Source organism: Anoplopoma fimbria, chromosome 17 (genome assembly GCF_027596085.1).
Source record: "Anoplopoma fimbria isolate UVic2021 breed Golden Eagle Sablefish chromosome 17, Afim_UVic_2022, whole genome shotgun sequence".
NCBI classification, from domain to species: domain Eukaryota; kingdom Metazoa; phylum Chordata; class Actinopteri; order Perciformes; family Anoplopomatidae; genus Anoplopoma; species Anoplopoma fimbria.
In genome coordinates, this window is record NC_072465.1 from 10,621,386 (window position 1) to 10,646,499 (window position 25,114).

Sequence of the window (25,114 nt, forward strand, 5' to 3'; positions counted from 1 at the left end):
TTTATTCCATCCTTTGTGCTGCTGTAACAACTGAATTCCATTTAAGGGCTAGTTTATTGAGCATGTGTTATGTATTAGATCTTGAATCAAATGTATTATGTCATTGCAGAAACTTTTTATTGATTCGCCATTTTTGTCAAGTATCATGACTAAATAAAATATATGATGTCAATTTATTATGACTTTTTGGGGGGCAGGGTCTTAGTTAGCAATGGGGAAACAGGTCATGGATCAGTAATGTTTGGACATTTAAGGGCTTTCCAATAAACACGTTACACATGTAGTCCTACTGTGTAAGGATTGGGCATTACTGGAAAATGATATGGCGTCAGCCACATCTCTGGCTTCACAATAATATTAACAGTCTAATACATCATTTTGGATGATTTGCAGAGGCATTACGGTATTGTCAAATAAATCCTACGACTAGTCTCAGAATGTCTTTGAGAAGTGTCCGGAATTATGAAAGCTATGGGTCCCTATGTGGATAGAGCGTTCTCAAATATGTATTGCTGAAGGTCAAAGTTCACCCACACCCATCACTTTAGAATATGACAAGAATCATCTCTTCTAATGTGGTGGAAAGCTCTGTAAAAAGATAGTTGGGATTGTTTTATTATTTATAACAGTATAATCATGTAAACATAGGTTGAACTCTGTGATGCCAATGTATTTATTATATCTTCTGCCTGAACTGGTTAAGATCAGAGGATCAGCTTTCCATTTCTAAAAGAAAAGAAAAATCTTACAAGCCATCATTTTGTAATTTGGCCCGTTTTGCCTTTGGAGCAGATTTGCTCACTTTTAAAAAATGAATGCAGCAATTTAAATATGCAGAGAGTCAAGTCGGCGAGCCAGGGGGAAAAGGTGAAATATTAATGCCTACATGCTGTTACAGTGTGATGAGGTATAAACAAACAAGCAACAAACTTGTACTAAAAGAATAGAGTTTTATTAATTGCTTCGCTAAGTAGCCTTCAAACACACCGCGCCACAATCAATCCATCGATATTCAATCAGACCCAACAGAAGTTCATTCTTATGACAATCCATGAGTTAGGAAGAAACTGATCCACTTACATTGAAGGTAACCTATTTAGCTCTGGCGGGGAGGGGGGAGGGGGCATTTCTGTGATCATTAATGAAAATGCAAAGCTGAATAGGAGGGTAAAACTGTTAAATGAGTGTGAAAAGTGTGAAAACAACACTGAAGTTAAAACCGATTACTGGTTTGACGGCTTGGGTCTTAATTAGAAGCTGGAGTATGTTTCTTTAAGCTACAAAAAGATTAATCAAAGCTTTTATGCAATTCTTTTTTTCCCCTTTTCTCTCAGATATTTGACTAATGCAAAAAATGACAGAACAACATTGTGTGAATACGCTACTTCCAAAGTAGGTAGAACTCCAAGGTCAGAACAAATCAAACTTTTTTTTTTGTTTTATACCGTTTACATCGCCATCCATTAGTTTGTGAATGGACCCGGTGCTATGTGAAGATAGAAGGAAAAAAGGGCGTCATGCATAATAACTACACACCTCTGACACTGTGAACCATGCAGAAGGGGGTTTGTGGTACTCAAAGGAACCAAGTTGAGTGTTAAGAGTTTCTTTTTGGGTCGGATTTTTAGGGTGTTGAAATGTTGCCTACAGCTAAATGACTGAACAATTGGACCGAGTTGCTTTGTTTGAAACCCAAACACAACACAAAATTGATAACAGATACTACCTTGACGTGTCAACCTAGAAGAAGTAAAATATTTCCAAATGACAGCTTCTTTAATATTCTAGTGAAAAAGAAAAGTATCATTCCCACAAACATTTAAAATCTCAGTGATGGAGCGACCGATTGCTTAAACTAGCAGTTGTGTGTATCTCATGTGTTTTACTGAGAATTTCATCTTTTTATCTGACAGGCAAAGGGTACGTTGACTGTAGGCTTTCGAAATTCTCAGACATCCGAACCCTGTTCCACCTTTCATCCTTCACCCTCGCTAGAAAAATAGGCTTACTCTTCTGCTTTTAAGACGACGGCCTCCAGAAACTCCTCTCTGCGGCAGCCGCCATCTACGTTTAGTGCATTTAAGTGAGGATTAGAATTGCGCGTCTTGGAGTCGCTGCTAAAGGCACTTTCAGGTTTGATGAGAGCCCCGCGTTCCTCTTTATCTCCGTTGAGCTGGTCCGGCTCCTCGTTCTCCACGCCGTTCTCTGTGGCTGGGGAGGATTTCCTCTCCTCTGTCTCGGGCTTCTTGCTCTCCTTCGCTGCATTGTGTCCAGACTTAAGAGCAGGCTTATGAGCAGGCTTACTCTGTTGGAGAAAGGACAAAAAAAAGGATTTGAAAGTGCGACAGTGACTGCAAGGGCTCTTCTTTAAATCATGTGCAACACAGAGAAAATCCAGATGTGGGCTGTAAGTCCTGGTGACAAACAAGAAATTAATTATGAGTAAGATTAAAGGGTGTTAAACAGAAGACCGGCTGAGGGGCCGTTTAGTTCCCACGCATCCAATTGTCATTGCCCTGTGATTAAACAGTGAAAAGAACAACAGCTGTATTTTGATCTTTGTGAAGCACATGTAGTCCATGTTGAAGCACAAACACAACTTATATGATTATCTCACATTCCTTAAAAAAAATAAAAGGGTACTAGAGGTAATTTTCCCAGTTTTTGAGGAATTTATATTTCACCCATCTCTGAATAAATCCATTTAAATTTAAAGTGCTCAATAAGGAATACAGAGCATGCTATCTATGATTGAGGTATTTCCTTCCACACGGCTCTCGACATGGAGACGGCTGAGCCGGCAGCTAGCAGCTAGCGATGCTAACGGTTATTATGTACAGTGTTATCAACTGTAAACACTGTATGAAAGCAGTGCACGCTAATATGCACTTACAGCACACGTGACCAACACGGGGATGTCAACAATGCACAAAGAAGCTCAGACAACAAACAGAGGAAGAGTGGCTTCATTCTCTTCTCAGGCAGACATTACTCCACTATGTCTTTACATGGCAAACAGTTTTTTCCTGCTATATTGTTGCTCAAAATTTGGAATTTACTTTAAAGTTCCAACATTGTAAGCTTAAAGCAATACTTTAACCTTCCGTCTTTCACTTCTTGAAAATTAATTGTAACATTTTGGTCACCAAAAAAAGTCAGCCTTCAGTTGTACTTAGCTCCACCCTCTTGTGTCAACAAGATGGCGATGGCCAAAATGCTGAACTTGAAGCTTCAAATTCAAAGTGCACAAACCAATGGCTGAAGTCACGGTGACCACTCATTTTATACAGTTTATGCTTTAAACAAGCCATGGCTTGCAAGTCTGTCAAGAAAACATTTTGCTTAGTGAACAAAAATGTACTCCAAAATGAAAACCAATGCATGCAGTGACAAGCTGCAAAATAATGAACGACAGAAGGACAGAAAGGGAAAATGTACAATCTGCGTGACTCATCACTCACTCACCAGGTAAGCTAGCTGACTTTTGAAGACTCGAGTGTGGTACCTGCCTCCCCGACCGAACGACCTGATGACAGGCGTGGAAATCACACCTCTGGGACGACTGCAGAAGACACAAAAGAGTCCACATGATTCACAAATAAATACTCATAAAGTACGCACCTCCTTCTCTCTGTGCTCACCCTCTGTTTGGTCCACCGACAGACACCACCTGAAAGGGGAAGCCTCCTCTTCCTCGGGGGCGTCGAGTTCCCGCCCACTGGCCCACCACAGTGCCGGCTATCTCCAGCTTCCCACCCTGCGATGAAATTCCTTCGAGTCCTTGTGGGAGAGAGAAAAAAACAATGCATCTGAGCAAGGTGCATCCGCTGTGCTGCGCCATTCACCCCGATTTAGTTCTAGTCTTGGTACCTGGTTTAGCTCAAGGCACTGTACTCACCAGGCACCACTCTGCCTCTCCCCTGAGGGGGCATCATAGGGGGCGGGGGGTAGAAGGAGCCGGGAAGGGGGTAGAAAGGCATCCCACAAGGTGGCGGTGGGGGAAACGGAGGAGGATGAGGCGGCCGAGTGAAGTTGAGACCTTCCAGGATGCTCTGACGCATCTTCTCCACCTTGGCAGCCAGCTCAGGCTGAAGGGAAACAGACCAACGCTTGTTAACCATCTCTACTGTCAACATTTAGAGGACTTCAGATACGCCCAAATGACGGCCATTAACAGACGGGAATTAATTATTGTTGTGCCCAGTTTTCTGGCTTTTTCAAAATATAACCCACTTGTGTCCGAAATGAGGACCAAGTTTGTAAAAGAAGAGGCTACCATCATCGTTGCACAAATGGCGTTGTATAGACTTCCTACAAGAAGAAAAAACACTTCTGCGTGGTGATACGGTTGTTGTTTGGTAGAAAGGAAATAGTTCCCCTATGAAAGTGCTCACGACAAAGATCTGTGGATCGTCTTGAGTAGCCGGGTTATGGTTTCCGGAAATGGACATTGCTGTAGAGTTTTTCAAATGTATTCTTTTTGCTCTTTGAGCACCACAAGGCGAGGGCCATGTAGTTCCCACTCAAACGGCAAACCTCCCGTGCTAATGAGTGAAGCCAGCGCGAAGTGCCAAAAACTGCAGTTCCTCAAATGGCCACCTGAGGCTGACCCCAAAAGGGAGTTAATCTCCATAGACCTCTATGTTAAAATGACCAATTTAACAGCAGAAATAAACATGTTTACAGCCGGGTACAAAACACAGTTTTGGTCTCTAGAGCTAATTTACCCGTTCATGAGGACTGTACGGAGTTACATTTTTATATGACTCGCATTTTTAAATAATATTAAGGCTTAAAATTAGGCATAATTGAGGGCGTGGCCTCTTTGGGTGACAGGTTGGTGTCGCCTCAGGTCAGTAGCTGTCCCCTTTACAGCTTCACGTGGGGCGCCTCATCTCCAAGTTATTCTAGTCATAAAATCTGATTTCTTTTAATTTAATAATTAAAATAAATTGTTTAAATGTAAAAAGTCTTCGAACATTATGATTGACTTATGTCTTGATACCATTTATTACATAGATTTAGTGCTAAATTTAAAAATAAATTGACCAATTGAGAACTGATAGAAATTATCCAAAATACCTCTAAACTACCAGATTAAGGCAGCAAGACGTTGAGGAACACAATAGAATTACCCATGCTGTGATTTTGAGTCTAAAACTTTGACATTTGGAGTTTACTGCAGAAAAGCACTTATTTTCTGGAAACAGCTCAGAAACCCCCTTATTATCAATATACCTATCAAAGCCATACATCCTCTGAATGTTCTAGGTCTTTTAGTTAGTGGAGGTCAAAGCTTCAGGAGGCTGTGATGAAAAAATGGTCTCACTACAAAGAAATGGCTACTTTGAGGACTGACATCATAGCACATTAATACAACTGGATTCACTGGATCTACAAAAGACTTAGCTTTCCAGTCAAACTAAATGTATACAATTCAAAGACTGTTGAGGGACCCAAGTATGTAGAAATATCAAAATACACCATTTTTAAATAAGGCAAAAATAACATTTATACTGCATTCAAACAACTTCAAACAACAAGTTTTTGCCCCAAACGTCTTGTGATTATCATAAAGTGGACTTGTCTGTAAAGTGGAGATTCAAGGGTAGCATAGAACCCATTTTTCATTCACATAACCTGAAGTGAGAGGTTAGGGGACCCTTGCGAAAAATCGCTACTCCCGTTTTCCCTCGTCAAAAATGTAGCCTAATAATGTAGCATTATTTAGCCTCCTTCCCGACAAGCTAGCATGATATGATTGGAACCAGTGGATTCGTCATGTTTAGTTTCATATGATACCGTTGTCTTCGGTCTAGCTTTCAGCCCACTACAGCCTTTTAAAGACAGTTATGTCGGCCCGGATCAGCGACGATGCTGCAGCTCTCAGAGGGTTAACAGACTGCGGTGCTTTTACTGCTGGAGAACCTGATGTTCCAGAACATAATAGTCGTTTGATCAAATCTTTATGGAGGTTAGCCATTATTTACATTGTGATGATCGTACTTGTTGTACTTGTGTAAAAGATGATTCAAGAGCTCAGGGACGACTGGAGCGAGACAGAAAATGTCCTGCCCTTTTGGTGCTTCCATCACAAACCACCGTGTGCATCATCAAGGCATAACAATGCGCTGAATGCATAACACTTTTGAAACACTGGCTGTTTGAGCTCCTCTCTCCTCTTCTCTCCCTCCTTCTTTATGTATTAATCTCCTATTTATGCACATTACTGATTTTGCTTCTTCCCCGGAGTTCTTGTGCTTTCTCGCCTCGCAGGTTCCCAGGAATCGGGGTTATATTTGGACTGTCATCGTGCCACCTACTGAGGCCCTGCTGACACCCACTACTACTACCACTATCATTATTAGTCACATTACTATTATTATTGCCTGTACTATTACGCTTATTGACTTGCTTCTACCCATTAAGCTTCATTTTGGCTGTACCTGGACCTGCATCCCACGGCCCTGCTGACACCGACTGCTACCACCATTATTATTATTACTAGTCACATTACTATTACTATTACCTGTACCATTAAGCATTTTAGCTTTACTTCCACCCTGAAGCCCTTTTGCTTTCTCGTTCTGCAGGTTTCCATGAATCGTTGTGGTACCTGGACCGTAGTCGTGCCTCCTGCTGTGAGCCGACTGACACCCACTGCTACTTCGATTATTATTATTAGTCACATTACTATCCCTATTTTCATGGCTATAATTCTACTGTAATAATTGCTGCTGTTATTATAAGTAGTCTTATTATATGAATCATTTATGTCATATACATTGAATGTGTTGTATCTAAGAACTGTTATGCTGCTCATTCTGTACACATGACATCTATTGCATTCTGTCCATCCTGGGAGAAGGATCCCTCCTCTGTCGTTCTCCCATAGGTTTCTTCCTTTTTTCTCCCTGTTAAAGGGGTTTTTTAGGGGAGTTTTTCCTGTGCCGATGTGAGGGAAGGACAGAGGATGTCGCATGTGCACAGATTGTAAAGCCCTCTGAGGCAAATTTGTAATTTGTGATTCTGGGCTATACAAAATAAACTGAATTGAATTGAATTGTTTGAATATGAACCTGCATGATTTGCATCGTCAGCTGGCCATCTTCTTCCTCGCCTTTTTTCCAAATAAGCAAACAACTCGTATTTACACATTTTGAGACTCCAGCATCAAAAAGGTAGCTGCCGACTGCCCTCCTCCCAGCGGAGTGAAGTAAAAAAAAAAAAAAAAAAAGACAGCATTGTTATTTTGACTGGCTATCAGAGTTTCAGCAGTTTGGTCAAATTCTTGCCCTTCTGTTAGTTAGAAGAGTTGATGCCTCTAAATTTAGGTTGTGAAGAAGTGAAATGCTGCCCCCTATTCTTTCGGAGCATTTGGCTAGGTATTACATATTAAAACTTTAAGTGTCAAAACTTGTAAATAAAATACCACCTTGTGACCACCTTGTACTTATACTTTAGCAGGTATCTGACCTTTTTTTGTATAAATATTATATTTTGTTTGTTTATGAAGAATGTAAGAGCCTGTTGCAAACACAACCGGATTAGATAGAACAGAATGTAGTAGGCAAAGTTTCACCACTGCTCATTCTAGAAAGTCCAGCGCAAAAAAAAGTTATTTGTTTAGATTATCAAACGATGATGAGGTGTCCGTTTCTGACGGATAATTCTAGCGTTAGCATTACCATCATGACTAACGCTAGCCAACGCCAGCATCTAATTTTACACCTCTGCCATGATGCTAGTGCTAACTAATGCTGGTTTACAACATGTTTCTGGCAGCTAGTGCTAGTCGCTAACGTTCGCATCTACTTTTGTTCCTGGCTGGTCCTGGTTTCCATATCACTCCTAATTCGTTTTCTAGCTGCTAGAAATAGCTAGGGGTAGTATTAGCAATATGGCCAACACTGTCTAACACTAGCATCTATTTTTGGGCCTGGCTTCCTTGTGGCTCCTGATTTGTTTTCTGGCAGCAAGCAAAATGCTAGCAGTAGCAACATGGCTCACCTTAGCAGCCTGATTCATTCAAAAAGCAAGAAACAGCCCTAAGAATCCACAGTTTAACTAGAAACCCTGATCCCAGTTCTGTGATAAATAAAGAAAAAAACACCAAAGTGTTTCTGTTATAAACATTTGGCAGCGTCTGCCCTTAAGCTTTCATTTTCAAGAGAGATGGTGACCAGATGGCAGACAGAAATGTATCAAGACAGCGAGGCTTATGGGGAACCAATCCAAACTCAGATGCTGGCGTTCTATAGCCATTACATTTTTCAATCCACATTTACTGTGGGTCTGTAGACATGGTGCAATTACGCCGAGGCCTTTGGTCGGAGCATGTATGGGTGGTGTGGATGTACCTGACCATCACAGAGGTCAATGAGCTGGGCGTTCTCCCGGTTGGCCCTGATGAGTTTACTCTGCAGCAGCTTGCCATCAAAGTACATCCAGGGACAGCAGTGCTCCCAGGGAATAGGCTGTCCGCATGCGTCGTTGGCAAACAGGGCCATGTCCACGCCGCTCATGAACAGAGCGGCCAGCTGGACTCCTCGAGGGTCCAGGTTGTCGATCTGTAGAGGAGAAACATCCACACTTGTGAACTTTCCAGATGAATTAAAAAAACTATATGTTCTTCCAACAGCCCAACAGAGCATTCACATTAACGAAGTGCAAAGCAAAGCACAGAGCAAGCGAAAGCAGCCCATTCACTCCCGGCTGCAGAAATACAGCGGTGCACAAACTGGACGCTCTGGCACAGCGTACAGCAGACAGGTCGACAGAGATGCACACAGACAGACCACAGGGACCAAAGCGCACAGCTCCTGTGGATGGTTTACATTAACAATAGGGGACAAATGAGAAGTGAGCTCGGTCAAAACTAAGACATTGGAGTAGATAAACCATCCACACGTGACAGGAGAACCCCTCCAAGTCACTCAGAGCATAATTTTAGCGAAAAAAGCTACGGCTTCAGGAACAACATGCCCGTACAAAACTGTGTTTTGACGAGAAAGTTGTTTAATAGTCAGAATATGAGGAGTGTCCAGCGAAACAGAACAACATGAACAGGAGTGGGCCAAATCTCAAAAAACTGAGGCCGTGGTTAAGCTTGTGTTCTCAGTGTGACTTTTGAGATTGGATGCGTAAAATCGGAATACAGCAGTTTTTTCATGTGTGTCCAGTTGAGACTTCAATGAGACCGGCCAGATCGGAGGCTCAAAGGGGCCGCTGTAAAATGGTGGACAAACACACCTAATTTCCTATATGGTTTTCACAATAAAAGCTTCTGTTATTTTTTTCTTCCTGCAATATTAGCAGACTTGTTTCATTGCTAACAAAGTTTTGCCAATTTAGTGATGAACACATTTTCCTATTGATGCTTCACAATAAAAGTCCCCCATAATCTTTTAATACAAAAGCTTTTATTTTGAAGGAACCAGAAAAAAATCTGGAAAAGGTTTCATTTTAATCAGCAGTACCTCAACAGGACTCAGACAGCAGGTTTCAGCTGCACTCCAGCCCGGTTTTCCTCCCAATTAGGGGGGGCGGGTGATGGAGACCTGCATTTCATAAATAGTCTGGATTGTGCCCACATGCTGTCCACACCTCACTGAGATCAGAACTCAATGTGAGCCAGGTCACCTCGGCATGTGGTCTGGCTGATCAGGTCCCAATGCGATCATAATCTGATCTCCGAGACAGACTTGAGAGTAAACGCGTCCTGGTATGAGGACAAAAGACAAGTGTATCCACAGCCTATCTGACATGTACAGCTGTTAAATACACACAGACCAATTGGAGGTCGTTGACAGGATGGCAGATAAAGGCCCGGATATTCATGACGCTGCGTTTGTTTCTCAGACACTCCCCATATAATAAACGCTACACAATCACCTTCAGTTCCTGCAGCTGGTCAGGCTCATAAAGTTTAGGAGAAAGTGCTTGGGCTAGGAAAGCGTCAAGTTCGTTACGACGCAAAATTCTTACTCCTGGCCAATGTAACATAAACCTGAAGCAAAACACAGAAGGTTAACAGCGTTACAAATACCAAAAGAACTGTCTTCAGAAAGCCTCGCTCCCTTTAATTAAACTTCACACTGGACTTCTCACAGTGAAAGTGAAATCTAGGTAGTTTGTCTGTCTACTCACCGCAGCACACAGCAGAGAACCAAGAGGGGCGTGGGGACGCTGGCGGGGTTCAGCATGGCTGGGGTGTCGGAGCGCATGCAGGCCAGAAACGCTCTCATCCTGCGGTTCTTGTCCTCCACGGCCTTCCCCAGCCACAGCTTCTTCAGGTTGGGGCAGGTCCACTCCCTGAAGGGCAGAGCCTCCACCAGCTCTGGAGTGTGGGGAGACTTGCCTTTGTAGGCAGCCCATTCTTTGACCATGACATGTGTATCTGGAGGGGACAACATTTGAAAGAGATCAGGCAGGCTGTTCCATTATGGGAAAAATCATTATCATGGTATATCGGTCAATATTAAGATCACGATCATTTAATGTAATTACTTTATAGACATAATGAATAATTCATTATAATTAAAAATATATATTTCTAACAATGGATCTTTGTGACTTTTAAATATCAAGTGAAAGAAAAAATTTAATGTAAAATATATATATATATATATATATATATAAAAAAATAAAATCCTTTTGTGTGTATAAATATTTAAAAAAAATTAAAAAAAGAAAATATATATATTCACATAATTTTTTTTCCTTTTTCAGTTTCAGTATTAAATAAAATAAATGCAATGTGTTTGGAGTATTAAACGGTGGTAAAATGTTAAATGCAAAACATTGGAGCTGCACTAAAAAGTAAATTAATCAATTAGTTGATCAACATGAAATCAATTAGAAACAAATTTGAGGAGAAGTTAATGATCATATGTTTGAGCTAAAATGATGTTGGTTAACATCACTGTAAACTGAATATCTTGGGGTGATGGATTGTTTCAGATAATTTGAAGACATCATTTTGGAAATCATAACAGACATGTTTCACTGTTACAAATACAGGCCCAGAAACCTCCGTACAGGATGCAAGACTTAAAAGAGCTTTCCAACCGTGGGACTCACATTCAGGGAGGCAGTTCTTCCTCATGGCGAGCCTCTCGGCCTTCTTCCTGGCCTCGGCCAGGCTGAAGAGCACTCCATAAACGTACTGGCGGATTGGCCGAAACAGCTGCACTGCTGAAGGCAGGTCTTTGTTGGCTTCATCTTCGATGGTAACGGACAGCTTGATCTCTCCCTACACACAAACACCATTACCCAAATCAGAATCCACTCACTAATGTAGGGTGTGTATGCCTAGCATGACTTTGACTAGAAATGTAAAAACTTCTGGTTGTATTTTTCCTTTAGCTTTACATTCAAAGGCTGTTGTTACAAAACACAAGATACGAGCAGCTTCGAATCCAAAACACGAATCAGAATGTGACCAGAGGAGTCCAACTCCCTGACCTTGGTGAGAGTGTGGTAGATGTAGGGGTACATGAGGCCCTTCTGGTGTCTGTGCTCAGCCACCCGCAGGACCTCGGGGGCCACGGCGGGGAGGGCCGGGATGGTGACGTCCATGTGGTTCCTGGTGGGCATGGAGAGCAGCGAGGGGATCTGAGCTCTCAGGCCGTGGAGACCCTCGGCCCCTGACCCCGGGCCCGCAGCTGGGGTCCCACAGAGGTGGCCCTGAGGACAGACGGGACAGACGGGACACACGGCGCTTTCACATCAGTCTCCTTGTGAGATTTCAGATCATGTGTTGCTGACGTTCCACTCACTTTTGTCCTGTCCCCCGATTCTCCTCCTGGCGTGATTTCAGAATGTGGAGCATGTCCGTTTTTCCCCCATCCTCCCTTATGGTCACCAGCATGACTGAAGAAACAGAAACTTATGGTTCAGTACAACTCCATGATGATAATAGGCAGTGTCACTTTTTCGTATCAACAGGAAAGATTAGTTTGACATTCTTTGAGTCTCATTTGTTTGATAATGACTTCTGGAGCATTTAGCGTTTCTGTAGAGATCTACCTTTGTCTGCGATCCAAAATGACAGAGAAGGACTCAACACAAAACATCCACTCACTGTGATATCTTAAATTAAAACGACAGCGGCCTTATCTTTATCCACAGGAGGCAGGGAAATAATTTTAACATCCTAAACTAAAGTGGGCAAACACTGTGAATGGAGCTTCACGCCGTGAAAGAAGAGTCAGAGCAATGTTCCTGAGATCTGAGGAGGGGAAACTTAAACAGCAACCAGCTCCACAAAAGAAAAGAAAGGTGTGAGTGTAACAGACCTCTGGGGCCCGCTGCTCATCAGATTTGTCGTGCGGTGCGGTTACACACAAAGTCATTGGATAGCACTTCTACAACAGGGAGCAATATTGTTTATTAATTTATCATGGTTGATAGCGGAAGGAAATAAATGCTACTAAAAAGGAAATAGTTCTTCCAGTTGCTGCTTAGGGCAAATATTCTTAATGCAAGGGGAATTTCCACTAGGTGTTTGCACTGAACTCCCCTGAAAAGACATGTCCATTGTTATTTCTAGATTTTTTAGGTTTTTATATCATTCTGTATCTTCCCAATGGTGTTCCTTATGAATGCAAATCCGAACATTCACATTTTGGTTGAAGTACGTTTGTTTTAGTGTCAAATTGCTCCTCTCCCAATCCCTTCAAAAACTCTGTCCAAAGAGACCTGATGTAGGTTTCTGCATGATGACGTCGCTACATATTTGATCCATCCTAGTAGCAGTAGTCAAACACGATACCTTAGGCAATGTACTGCTGTGGACACCACATTAGTTTTGTTCCAAGAGCCACACAATAACAAACAAACTAACAGCAGTAGAACGGCATCTGTCCCCGTTGAAAAGGCTTGTCTCATGGCAAGGTAAAGGGTTAAAGCAATCATTTAAACTTATGTCCTTTCTAAATGGGCCTTGAACGTGCTTGAATCTCTGATCGGCTGAACTGTCGGCTGTGGCGTTGCATTGTGGGTAACGTAGGCACCAGGGTTAAACAAGAAAGAAGAATTTGTGGAATAACAAGTACAATATCTCTCCTGCTTTTTCATTTGATTCGTTCATCATGGCATCATCTTATTGAAAGGGATGCATGATGAGATATGACGGTTTCGTTGTATTTGTGTCCAAGACTCACCTGTGAGTATTTTGCGTCATGACTACTCATACCGGCAGTGATAAGAAGTTGCGGGAGTTGCAACTCATTTCCAATGAAAGGTCTGAAAAGATTTGCACCAGTTCATTGTTCAGGAAATTATGTTTCCTTTTATTGAAATGAGTGTATTTGAGTTCCCTCTGGTAAACACTTTTATTGTGAAAGGTAGGAATGGAAAGAGTGGATCTGGTCTGCTTTTGTCAATGTTGAAAGGAGTAATAAAGTTTGCAGTCTTGGTTTGGACTGCAGAGCCTGAAGAGTTCCAGTAACAGAGAGGAAAGTGTTGCGTCGTACTCACTTGGCAGTTGTGCCTGAGCTCTCCTCGTTCTCCGTGGAGGAGGACGAGGAGGAGGCGTTGAAGAGAGCGGCCTCCAGGTGGTCGTGGGGATTGATGGGAGTCGACCTCTCATACAGCGGCGTGTGCTTCCCTTCGTGAGGAGTGTTGCCAAAGCTGTCCCGCTGCGGGGGGCCTTTCTCCACGAGGTCCGGAGCAGGGCAGCGCTCCACCAGAAGATCCGGGTGCGGGTGCTGGACCTAAAACGTGGAACACGTCACACGTTCTTGTGAAGTCGAAACCACCTGCGGGATTTGAATCGTTGAGCTCAGAGTGTGATTCCCGGTCTTACCCCGGCTTTAACGGGCGGCGGCACATGTGGAATGTTAAGCATCTTTGGAAACGGCACTGCAGCGGACACTCCCATTGGTTTTGGTCCGACTATGAGACACATACAGAAAAAAATATCAGCGTATAGACTGTAGAGAAAGAGGACCTGCTGTACTGTGTTTGTTTCTGAAAGTTTGGGATTTGTAAAAGTGGGGGGTAATTTAAAGGGAAAATAAGATGTTACTTTTAAATAAAGGAAATAAAAAAATTAAAATCTGGTTATAAAATATCACCCTTTAATATGTTTTTTAACATAAATTCATGATCTCTATCTTGATACTGATGATTAGATCTGCCTTAATAGAGACATACTAAGTGTTAGATGTACTTGTCACACTAAGGGATGGGAACCAAAACCTGGTATTAATCGACCACCGGTTCTAAATTACTAAAGACCGGAGTACTAATAAGCTCCAATGTTATCTGATCTTTTATTAGTACTTGTGTTGGTGTACTTTGTTATCACGCTGCAGCGAGCATCTCCTCTGCTCTCTGTGTCGGGGCTGAGCTCCTCCAACTACACACAAACAAACAAACACTGACATGGAGCGCAGCAGAGAGGCACGGTGGAGACACTGAAGTGGAGATAACTACGCTCGTTACTGTCAAACCTTCATGAGTAAAATGCCAATACTTCATCAATACACATTTTCAAAAAGCATGAACATGTACACATGTAGAAAAATGGATATTTCAATCTGCTCCGTCTGCCGTCTCTCATCCACCGCAGCTATGTTTTACAGTAGCACTGCACGGTCCTTCATTTTTTAGAAAGGAATATTATTTGTTTGATTGACATTTTTTGTTTTTTTCCAGTGAGATTTTAATAACTTACGACTAACCATAGCCTTCCCTAGTGACGCTGTTACTGAATGACCTCAAAGCTGGTTTGAGCAGACATTTCTTGTGACTTATCCGTCGTCATATACAGAAAGCAGATGTCTGTAATTTAAAATATAATAATGGATCACTTTTAAGCGAAAAAAGGATAAAGTGATTCAAGAATTGCCCTCAATATAATTTTTTTTAAAAGTCATTTGAATAAATAAAATATTGGAATTACAATCTCAACCTTTTTGAAATGGAAAGCACTTCAACAGTCTGCAGCCAATATTAAATAAGTCACACCTGAGTAAGAAAGCTATCAGCTATTTAGGACTGAACGATATGAGAAAATGATCTCATCGCAATTGTGAATCGAAATGAATAACGTGAATCTTTATTTAGCTACTGCACTGTAAAAACCTTCAATCAGAGTAGAATGTATATGTAATAATATCATCATTACTTAACTTCAATAAAATGTGTAAAAAGAAAGGGGCCTGGTGCGAAATGAATCTCACTGATCTCCAGTCAGTTCAGTAATGACACACACAAACTAAAGTCAGAAAATTCAAAAAGAACCTCTGGCTGTATCACTCTAAACATATTCTGATAACTAAAAGCCCAAAGGTCACATTTACCTTCTAAATAAAATCTACCACACCAGAGGCCCAGTGTGAACATTTAAATATGAATCTAAATGTCAGCGATGTAACGAGTCACACAAACTAAAGTGCACACTGACTGTGTCTCTACCTCTGGTTGTTAAAGTGTTGTTAAGCATTCCTGCTGCAGCTAAGGAAGCAGCATGGAGACTCTACTGTTGCAAAGAAAAACAAATCAATCAAAAAAAAAATAGCGCTGCATTACATCTCGATGACGGTTTGAATGCGATTAAGCAAACACTATTTGCGAAGATCTTTTTGTTTGGGCATGACCAGCACACTTTCATAAAAGAAAGTGGAGTATATTTAGTCATTTTACACCACAAAGGCATCTGATATTTATCAGTCTGTGTTTGTTTCCGATCTCACATTCATCCAACTTGTGTACTAGCCAGGTCAACAAAGACCAAATCTGACAGCTTCTCTGTATAAAAACAAACAAACACCAGCAACAGGATTCAGCAGCATCATTAGACAGAAACCCACCTAACTGTGGAGGGAAGTGGGAGGAGCTTCTGGCCACCGAGTAGTACTCCACTGCCTTCTTAAAGCGGAGGACTTTGTCATCGGTGCACGTCTAAAAGAAAAACAATAGATAAGATGAACACACACGCAGCAGTCGGAGGACACCACAGAAGAAGAAAAACAACTCAAATGCTTTAAAGAAATATGACTCAGAGTTTCTCCTTTACTACTGGGACCATACAATCTAAATTTACAGTCATCAGTTATTTAACAAGAAATCCAACTACTAACCATCAGCTGGTAAAGAATCCGCAAAACTGTGTTTACTGGGACAATAACGGGAGGTTGTACGGTCTGTGTACATATTGATATTTATAATATGTTTAGTGGATTCAATCTAAAGTTGAAATAATAACATAACTCTTATCTTTGTTTCGTCAGGAGACTACTTTGCCATAGGGTGATATGGACAAAACCTAAAATATGATCGTCTATATCATGATATAGCATGTTTTCTGGTAATGTGATAAATAGATAGTCTATATTATGTAAGTGCTTTGTGTACTCTTGTGTGATTTAAATACTTGGTAAATAAAAAGTATTTTAGAGCACAATATTTTGTGTCGTTCAGAAATATTTTTTTTTATTACGTTGAAAATAAGATAGGTTTAGGCCACATATCCACTTTGTTAGGTTTTGGAAAATCATCATGGTTGGGCTTAAAATAACTACATACATTTAGATTTAGGCAACAAAACAAACGCTAGGTTTAGGATTCAGAACGAACGATATAAGTTTAGGCAACAGAGCGAACGATATAGGTTTAGGCAACAGAGTGAACGATAGGTTTAGGCAACAGAGTGAACGATAAAGGTTTAGGCAACAAAACGAACGATATAGGTTTAGGCAACAAAACCAACGACGGGTTTAGGCAACAAAACCAACGACGGGTTTAGGCAACAAAACAAAGGACAGGTTTAGGCAACAAAACAAACGACGGGTTTAGGCAACAAAACCAACGACGGGTTTAGGCAACAAAACAAAGGACAGGTTTAGGCAACAAAACAAACGACTGGGTTTAGGCAAACGACAGGTTTAGGCAACCACAACCATAAAGCCAAAACGCGGCGTGGATGAAATATGATAAATTATCATATTGAATTATCACCCAGCCCTACATCTCAGTTAACAATTAGCTCCCGGAGGCAACAAAACGAACGTTATAGGTTTAGGCAACAAAACTAACGATATAGGTGAAGGCAACAACTGTTTCATACCGAACAGTATACATTATGAAGCAAGGTCATACAACTAAGGCATGGGTCAGGACTCACACTTGAATCACATGAACTAGTATAAATTCAAAGATGAAGTTTCATAGCAGTGCTATAAAAAAACAGATGGAAAATGTAAATTAAAAATCTAAATTTGATCTTTCTTTCTTTCTCATTGTGTTACATAATTCTGCAGTGCTGTAAAACTTTAAATCTATTCAGCTCATTTCTGAATATTTCAGATGCATCCTGCTCAGAGCATTACAGCAAAAACACAAGGTTTGAAGGTGAAGTTCATTCCACAACAAGTCAGTGATCGGCCCGCATTACAGCCATTCGTCCAAACGGTGAGCATCTACACCACTGACACATCAGCTACGTTTCATACCTGTGAGTGCTTGAAGATGTCCTTAGCAACGGCCTCGAGGTCGGCTATGTCCGGGATGTTGCGGACGTAGTCAGCCACAGCCTTGATGACGACATCACAGGGTGGGAGCACGAGTTGGTGGGCACGCACCTGAGGAACGATCACAGGTCAACCTTTTAAGTCGTACAGGGAGAACTGGAATACGTTGCAGTTTACATCCATGTCTGTCCAAAATCATTTCATCAGTTTAACCTATTAAGACATCTGTTTTAAACTTCTGTTACGGCCAAAAACGTGTTTTGTGAGGTCACAGTAACCTTTGACCACAAAATTGTAAAATAATTCATCTTTGAGTCAAGGTGGACGTTTGTGCCAAATTTGAAGAAATTCCCTCCAACCCTAAAATGGACGGACAACATGAAAAAAGAACCCCCCTCTCCAAAAAAAGAGGGATTCTGCTAAATATCCCTCAGATATGAGATATAAACATTTGGCAAATAACAACAGATGAAAAAGGTAGGGAGAATTAATAGGAATCAGTAAAATGTCATTATTATTTCACCGGCCTGCACAGTGACATAGTGTTCTGCCAGCGAGCCACAGTTTTAAACAAACCGTGTGCTTTTCTCTGCGGCCCTCTCGTAACTATCCACATATCACTGAGCATCCAAGTCCACACTTTGCTTGGCCGGTGTGTTTGGCTAAATGACAGAAATTGAACAGCGCTAAATTCATTGACTCAGCCCTTACACACTGAAGCAGATTAATGAAAAAAACAACTGTCCACGCGATGGCAGCTGCAGAATAAGACACTTTGTACGCCTCGAGTGCCATCATTTCATCGATATCAACATAGCAGCGGTTTTGGTTACCAATATTTTCAGTGTCCATGTGATGAGAAATATTTTTTTTTCTTGATGAGCTTTTATGTCCCAGGTTGAATAAAGACTACAGCAGCCAATAAAGTGAGATTTATGTTTATGTAAATTAGTATTTATTTTGGCTATTAACTATATTTATTGGTTCTTTTTAAATTCCATGCTTATTTTTAAGTTTATATGACGGTATAATAAATTGTATTTGGTAAAAATTGCACGCTACTTTTTTTTTATCATTATTAGTTTTTAAGATTGACTGTGTGCCACCGATGGAGGGTAGGTCAGCCTCAGTCAGGCTGCACATGTGAACCAGATGACTTTCTGTTTAATCACAGCCAGTCATTTCAAAACTAACAGCTGAACCATTTACACACTGTGCCCTAAAACTGTCCGGCACTGCTGTCATGCAACTGTTTGACTCAACCATTCACCAAACCATGACTATCATATTCCTCTAACCTGCACTGCATCGGCCATGCATGAACATTTAGCAACGTCACTGAGTCGTGCTGGCAGCTGGTGGTAAATGAAGCTCCCAGCGTTCTCCTTATTTACAACTTTTGGAGATGCAGCGGTGCTAAATCTTCTTTTCCAAAAATATCCATAACAGTTTCAGATTGATTTGTTGTCCAACGAGCAGAAGTGGGATAAACTTGTTGTTTGCAAGTCACAAGTAAATCTCAAGTCGTAGCGCTCCAGTCCCAATTCAAGACAGCCAAGTTCCAAGTCAAGTCAAATAAATCCAAGCTCAAGACAGGCAAGTCTCAAGTCAAGTCCTTAGTCAAAACCGACAAGTCCAAAGTCAAGAAAGACAAGTCCCAAATCAAGCCCCAACTCAAGACAGGCAAGTCCCGAGTCAAGTCCCAAGTCAAGAGTGGAAAGTTTCAAGTCAAGTCCCTAATTCTAACTTTAAGTTTCTCAAACTAAACAAGTACTAATGCACTTTTCACCATATGCGTGCCATCAACGTCTCCTTCTTTAATTATGGAACCACATATTTTGCAGACTGCAATTTGTTGACAACCACATATGTTTTGTATGTGAATCAAATTATCTTTGGTATAATTTTTTTGCAACTCCTGCGCCTTGATGTTACGTAAATTCTTGATGGTTCTCTATTGCAACTTCATTGGAAGATATTGGCGCGTGAGCCTTTTGCCAACTCAAATTATTTGTCCAGCTACACCCAATTAATTGTAAAACTGACTAACATTATGTTAGCTGGCTATGGTGACTTTCAGTTTTGTCATCAAGTAACGTTCAAGGACCAACAGAAATAGCAAATTGTTTAATTAAAGGTTTAAAACTAAATAAGTTTTCCTCTCGATGACCCATGATTTAATAAAGGACATTTAACTCTCAATCAGAGTACCTCGGATGGTTTTCAGACTGCCAACTTATTCAAGGACTTCCTTCAAAGTAAGCTGGACAGTCTGTTTTCTATTTTTTACTCAAAATAGGCTGCAGTTTGACATCATGAATTATATTTAAAATGTATACCAATCCTTTCTGAAATGAAAAAACGGTCAAATATTGAATTAACCGATAAACAAAAAAAGCAAAGTGAGTTTAGAAGTCATGTCAGCAAAACCTACCAGAAGTTTAACCTGCTCGTCCCTTTCTTACCGTTTCTGATAACTATTAATGTTATAGCTAACATAATTACCCAGTGACCTGTGTGCTCTGAGCCACAGTCTCGACCACACACTCACTACGCACTGAGCCATTCCCCAAAGGAGCTACACTACACCCGTTTCACAATTTGTTGTGTATATTAAGTCAGATATTTGAATTTGCAGTTTTCCCAATGTCCCGTGAGCCTCTTGCAACACAGTTCTGTATTTGGCTGTCATTTGTCTCTTTGAATGTGTTTCTAATTGGTAGTGGGTTGAGCTCTCATGGCCATCTTAGAAAAGCCTATAACCTACACATTATTTAAGGATGCTCAATTTGAAATTTAGAGCACATCTTTTGCCTCCACAAAAGGCTGAGCTGGTTGCTAGCAGCTAACGGCGCTTTCAGCCCTAACAATGCAAACAACGGCAAAGGAGCTGACACTGTTTACCTGAGGGGAACCAGAGCCATTAGCTAGCCAGTGGTGCACGCCTGCATCCACTAACAGGCGCAGCAATGTAAACAAAGCACAGAGAAACTTAGATTACAACACACACACAGAGGGAGAGTGACATCATTCTCAGTTCAGATAAGACATCACTCCACTATGTCTTTACATGGACAATTGTTGTTTGATGCTGTATTATAGCTCTGAATATTGTACATAGAACCTTTAAATACTGCAGTCAGATGGTGTTTTAAAGGGAAAAGTATGAGAGATTGGCCCTTTTGCTGTCGCCATCTTGGTTGTTGGCCAACGCCATCTTTGTTTTTGCAACAGATGTGACATAAGAGGACGGAGCTAAGTACAACAGAATATATTAATAGGCGAGGTTACAATCAACTTTCAAGAATTGAAAACACACTGTGAAAGGGTTCAAGTTGTAAAACAAAAACACGGACAACTCCCAAAACCTGGATAACGCTCTGGTGGCAACCTGTCAATCACAAGGTAGCCCCGCCCTAAGGCATACAGTGCTCTATGGTCTATTTGACTCTAAATGCACCATAATTTACTAAATGAACATCATGCTGTATTGAAGAAGACTTGAAACTAGAGATTGAGACCATAAACTCATGGTTACTATGTTTACTGAGGGAATAAATCAAGAGAGAAATAGTCATTTTCTCATAGACTTCTATACAACCAGAGGAGTCGCCCCCTGTCGGCCATTAGAGAAAGTGCAAGTTAAAGGCACTTCTGCATTGGCTTTACTTTATAGAATCGGATGGTGCCGCCTTGCTGAAAACTGTCCCACTGCTGCTCTAATTCACTTACAAAGCTCACAGTACATTTCGAAGCAGATTACCAGCCCTGTGATGATAAAGAGAAAACACCATTCAATCTTTACCTTCAGAGATGCTAATGGATGCTCTGGACCGAGTAAGCTCCAGTGAAAGGCAGCCAAGTCTTCATCAGGCAGTATGTGATTTCCTAGAAAAAACATGCAACAGCATCGTGGTGTTAGTTAGCCTTGTTTTAAACAAAGCCTTTCTAGTTATAATCTGTCCAGCAGTATCACACCAACCTAAAAGCGATGCAAAAACAACAAAACGATTTGGGTTGAGGTCGAGCTGCCGGGCCACCTCGTGCATTAGGTACTGGCTGGTGGTGAGGCTCTTGCCGTTGCGGCTCAGCTTGAGGGCGTGGGCGCTGAAGTAGCACGGGATGTTGCACAGGGCGTAGTCAGAGTCGTAGGCAACCAGGCCGTGGACGCCGCTCTCCCTGCATAAGGCCATCACTTCCAGGTGGTGGTCCTCCATGCTCTGGACCACCTGAGGAGTGGACATGACAAGAATTAGGCCTTAAGATGATTTAAGCCTCAAACTAAACCCTCTTACATAGACATGCTGTATTAGCCACTTGAGAGCAGGCTACAGGAAGAGGATCACAAACCAGGTGTGGTTTAGTTTGAGCTGCTCTGTGTGAAACTCTACGCAGTCAACTGGATAACCAAATGAAAGAGAGAAATAATAAGCTATACATCTGAAGTGTTTCCGTGAGTATGTGACAAAAGAGCTTCACACGAGTTAGTGTAAACTCGTGTGAAAAACGGTTTTGTGGAGATGCCCGTGTTTGGTCGGTAGTGAGCACACGACCATAGACAGTATATAAGTGGACTAAGTCATCATGAAGCATACCCTGCTTTATGGGCTATTTGACTCTATATGGACCATAATTTACTAAATGAACATCAGGCTGTATTGAAGAAGAATTGACATGAACTCATGTTTACAATGTTTACTGAGGTAGTAATAAATCAAGAGAGAAGTAGGGTCATTTTCTCATAGACTTCTATACAACCGGAGGAGTCACCCCCTGATGGACAGTAGAGAGAATGCAAGTTTTAAGACACTTTTGCAAGTTTTCTTCAAAGAATTTAGGGGTAATTGTTATACAAATGGTCATTTTGTGGCTGAATTAATCCTTTTATAAGATCAGTATCAACCCTGTACCAATATACGGTAAACAGGAGCCTCCCTGATCTTTACATGCAAATTGTGAAAAGATCTGAACACATCTTTGCCCTATTGTGTGATAACAGTTCGATAATTCTGCGTGCAGAAAAAGAAGCAGCAGTACTGTTTTATAGAGATAATAAACAAAAAATATGAATTCCTTTATTTTGCAGTGGTCCTACATAGCTAAAATTTAGGGGATGTTTTTCTGTAATATTCAAAACATCAATTAATCTGCCATTTTTTATTCCGCATTAATCATTTTGGCCTAAAGAAAATTCAGAAAATAGTGAAAAGATGAGCATCAAAAATTCTGACAGCTAAAGGAGACTTTTTCTAAATGACTAGCCCAAAATATATGTGAATTCACTTTCATGGAAAGCTAAGAAAATCTGCTTGTGGCAGTGAATTAGGGTAAAAAAAAAAAATACTAAGATGATTAGGTGGACTTGTTTTTTCTTGCAAACTCCCCTTCTGGCTCTATGAGACTGGGACAGTTCAGTTTGTCAGTCGTTTCTTTGATTAATGATCAAACCCGATAATAATGTTGATCACATGCATTCACAGTCTGAGGTAAGGTCACTAAAAGAGAAGTATTAAAAAGCAGGCCAATGACTCCAATGCTAAGTCTTCATGGCGGCACACTGGTTCGCTTAGCCGCGGGTGGAAACGGCTTTTTTTTTTATCATGGGTGAAGTTGGCAGAGATGCCATGGTGGGCAAGCTAGCGGGCTAACCAGAAAGCCGGCTAACGTCCGTCGGCGGCGGTCCGGAGTGGCTCCGCTCAACAGGCGTTGCCAGGCCGGAGTTATCACTCACCCCGACGCGGAACTTGAGGAGCGCCAGTCGGATGCAGTGGGCCATGCACACGGGAGGGAGGAACCAGACTTTGGGCGGCGGGGTGCCCTTGTTCTGGACGTGGCTGATGATCTGCTGGGCGGTCTGCCTCTCGTTCACCTGCCGCTTGACCCACTCGTGAAGGCGGCCCTTCTCCAGGGCGCCATTGAAGCACACCAGGAGCTCAATGTTGCCGTGGAAGCAGGCCTTGGAGAGGGCGGCCAGGTAGCCCAGCATGTGGTTCCACTGGCCCCCGCTGACCCAGTCGGTGTAGAAGCCTCCGTAGAGCCGGTGGAGGCAGTTCTCGGCGTCCACCAGCAGTCTCAGCGGACTCTGAGGAGGTCCCTGCCGGCCGCCTCCAACAATACTCCCTCGGGCGAGCTTCTGGAGCTCCACCGGCACCACAGCGCCGGGGCAGTGCTTTTCAATGTACTCTTGGAAACCGTGAACTCCCATGGTGAGCGTGAGGAAAACTTCAAAGCGAAATATCGGAAGAAATTAAACCAAAGGTGGTTGCAGTCAGTGCGCCTCTCTCCCCCGCCTACAGTGACTAACAGCCGGCTTGTAGCTGCGGATATTGCAGGAGGTGGAATAATTTTGAAAGAAACTAAGTAAGGATCCTATTTAATGGCCTTCAGTTGTTGGTGAGTTATTATTTTGGGGTTCATGGCTGCTTGGTGCCATGTATTGGTTCACGGAGCCATGGCAGAGGTTGTGAGTCTGCCCTGAGAGAGAGAGTGAAACACATGACGACATGACGTACAGGCACGTACAGAGGCACTCGAGGAAAACAAGAGAGTTCACTGCCGCTAACTTCCGCAGTTGATTTCATCCAAATAAAGCAGAAGCCTGCGCTCAAAGCACTGCTGTCAGTTGTCAAACAATAATAGTTTTTTTGAAAAAAGACATCATGGCATTATTGTCAGTGGATATGACTCTGTCAAATGAATAACTGTGTGGTGTTTTTTCTGATTTATTTAACCCCACAAAGCAGAACACTTAATCCCGTTTATTTACTATCTTGATAAGTTTGAATCTTTGTGTTTGAGGGTGTTGTTTTTTCTGATTTGTGGTTGGGGGTCATAGGATCATCTTCAGACTTTTTTTAGTGCCAATCAACCAATCATCAAGTTGGCGGTTTCCCCAAACGGCAATGGCAAAATAGTTTAAAGTGTAATTAATGTCATCTAACATCACACCTAAAAGTGACTTAATGTGTCTGCTGTTTGACATGGCAGGCTAGCTATGCAACAGGTTTAGCTGTTTTTTAAAAGCCCTCAATGACCAATTGTTTTGACCTTTATCATTTCCTGGAATATCTCCTCATCGTGTATCAGTCCAAAAAATTTAGACAACTGGATAATGTGATATGTACACATGATTAGTCGTGAAGTTACTTCTAAATATCCAGTGTAGATAATGAGAATGTCCTTTAGCCTGAAAAAAAGCGTGCACGTTTAGAATCATATCCACACAGCACTGCTAGAGGGCAGCATGCAGTAAGGAACTGCTTGTGTGTGCAGCAGTCAGTCAGAGGTTGACTTCTTTATTTATTGCAAACTGTAGCTGTATTGCATGCAGTATGCATTCAACTGGGACAAACTCTTCTTCATAACATTGCATCTTGAACTTTGACCCTGTTGCTCATTTATTTGCAGCGCAGATGATCGTGGGTCAGAATAGCCAGAAAATCTTGCTGGCTTGCATACTTCAAGATGTAAAAGAACATCCTGGTATTTTATGTATTATCTTACTAAATCTTTTTCTGGCATACTGAATAGAATGGCAGCATGGGTACTGGAAAGGCTGAAAATGGGAGATATGAAAGCATTATATAAATGCTTGCTACTTACAAAGAATCAACTATTTCACACAAATTGAACCT

General features: G+C 41.7%; 1 protein-coding gene across 1 annotated transcript; it reads right to left on the minus strand.

Annotated features, from left to right (window-relative positions):
* Positions 1–844: 844 nt before the first annotated feature.
* On the minus strand, positions 845–23,767 carry LOC129106101 (constitutive coactivator of PPAR-gamma-like protein 1 homolog). Its single transcript, XM_054617430.1, has 17 exons — positions 23,212–23,767; positions 21,463–21,709; positions 21,286–21,368; positions 17,463–17,591; positions 15,822–15,912; positions 13,811–13,899; positions 13,483–13,718; positions 11,781–11,874; positions 11,467–11,688; positions 11,083–11,254; positions 10,150–10,399; positions 9,895–10,009; positions 8,361–8,570; positions 3,899–4,088; positions 3,642–3,780; positions 3,466–3,562; positions 845–2,305 (listed from the first exon to the last, which is right to left on the minus strand). Exons 1-17 carry the CDS (start codon positions 23,683–23,685, stop codon positions 2,006–2,008), a joined length of 3,138 nt encoding a protein of 1,045 aa, XP_054473405.1. The 5' UTR covers positions 23,686–23,767; the 3' UTR covers positions 845–2,005.
* Positions 23,768–25,114: the final 1,347 nt, after the last annotated feature.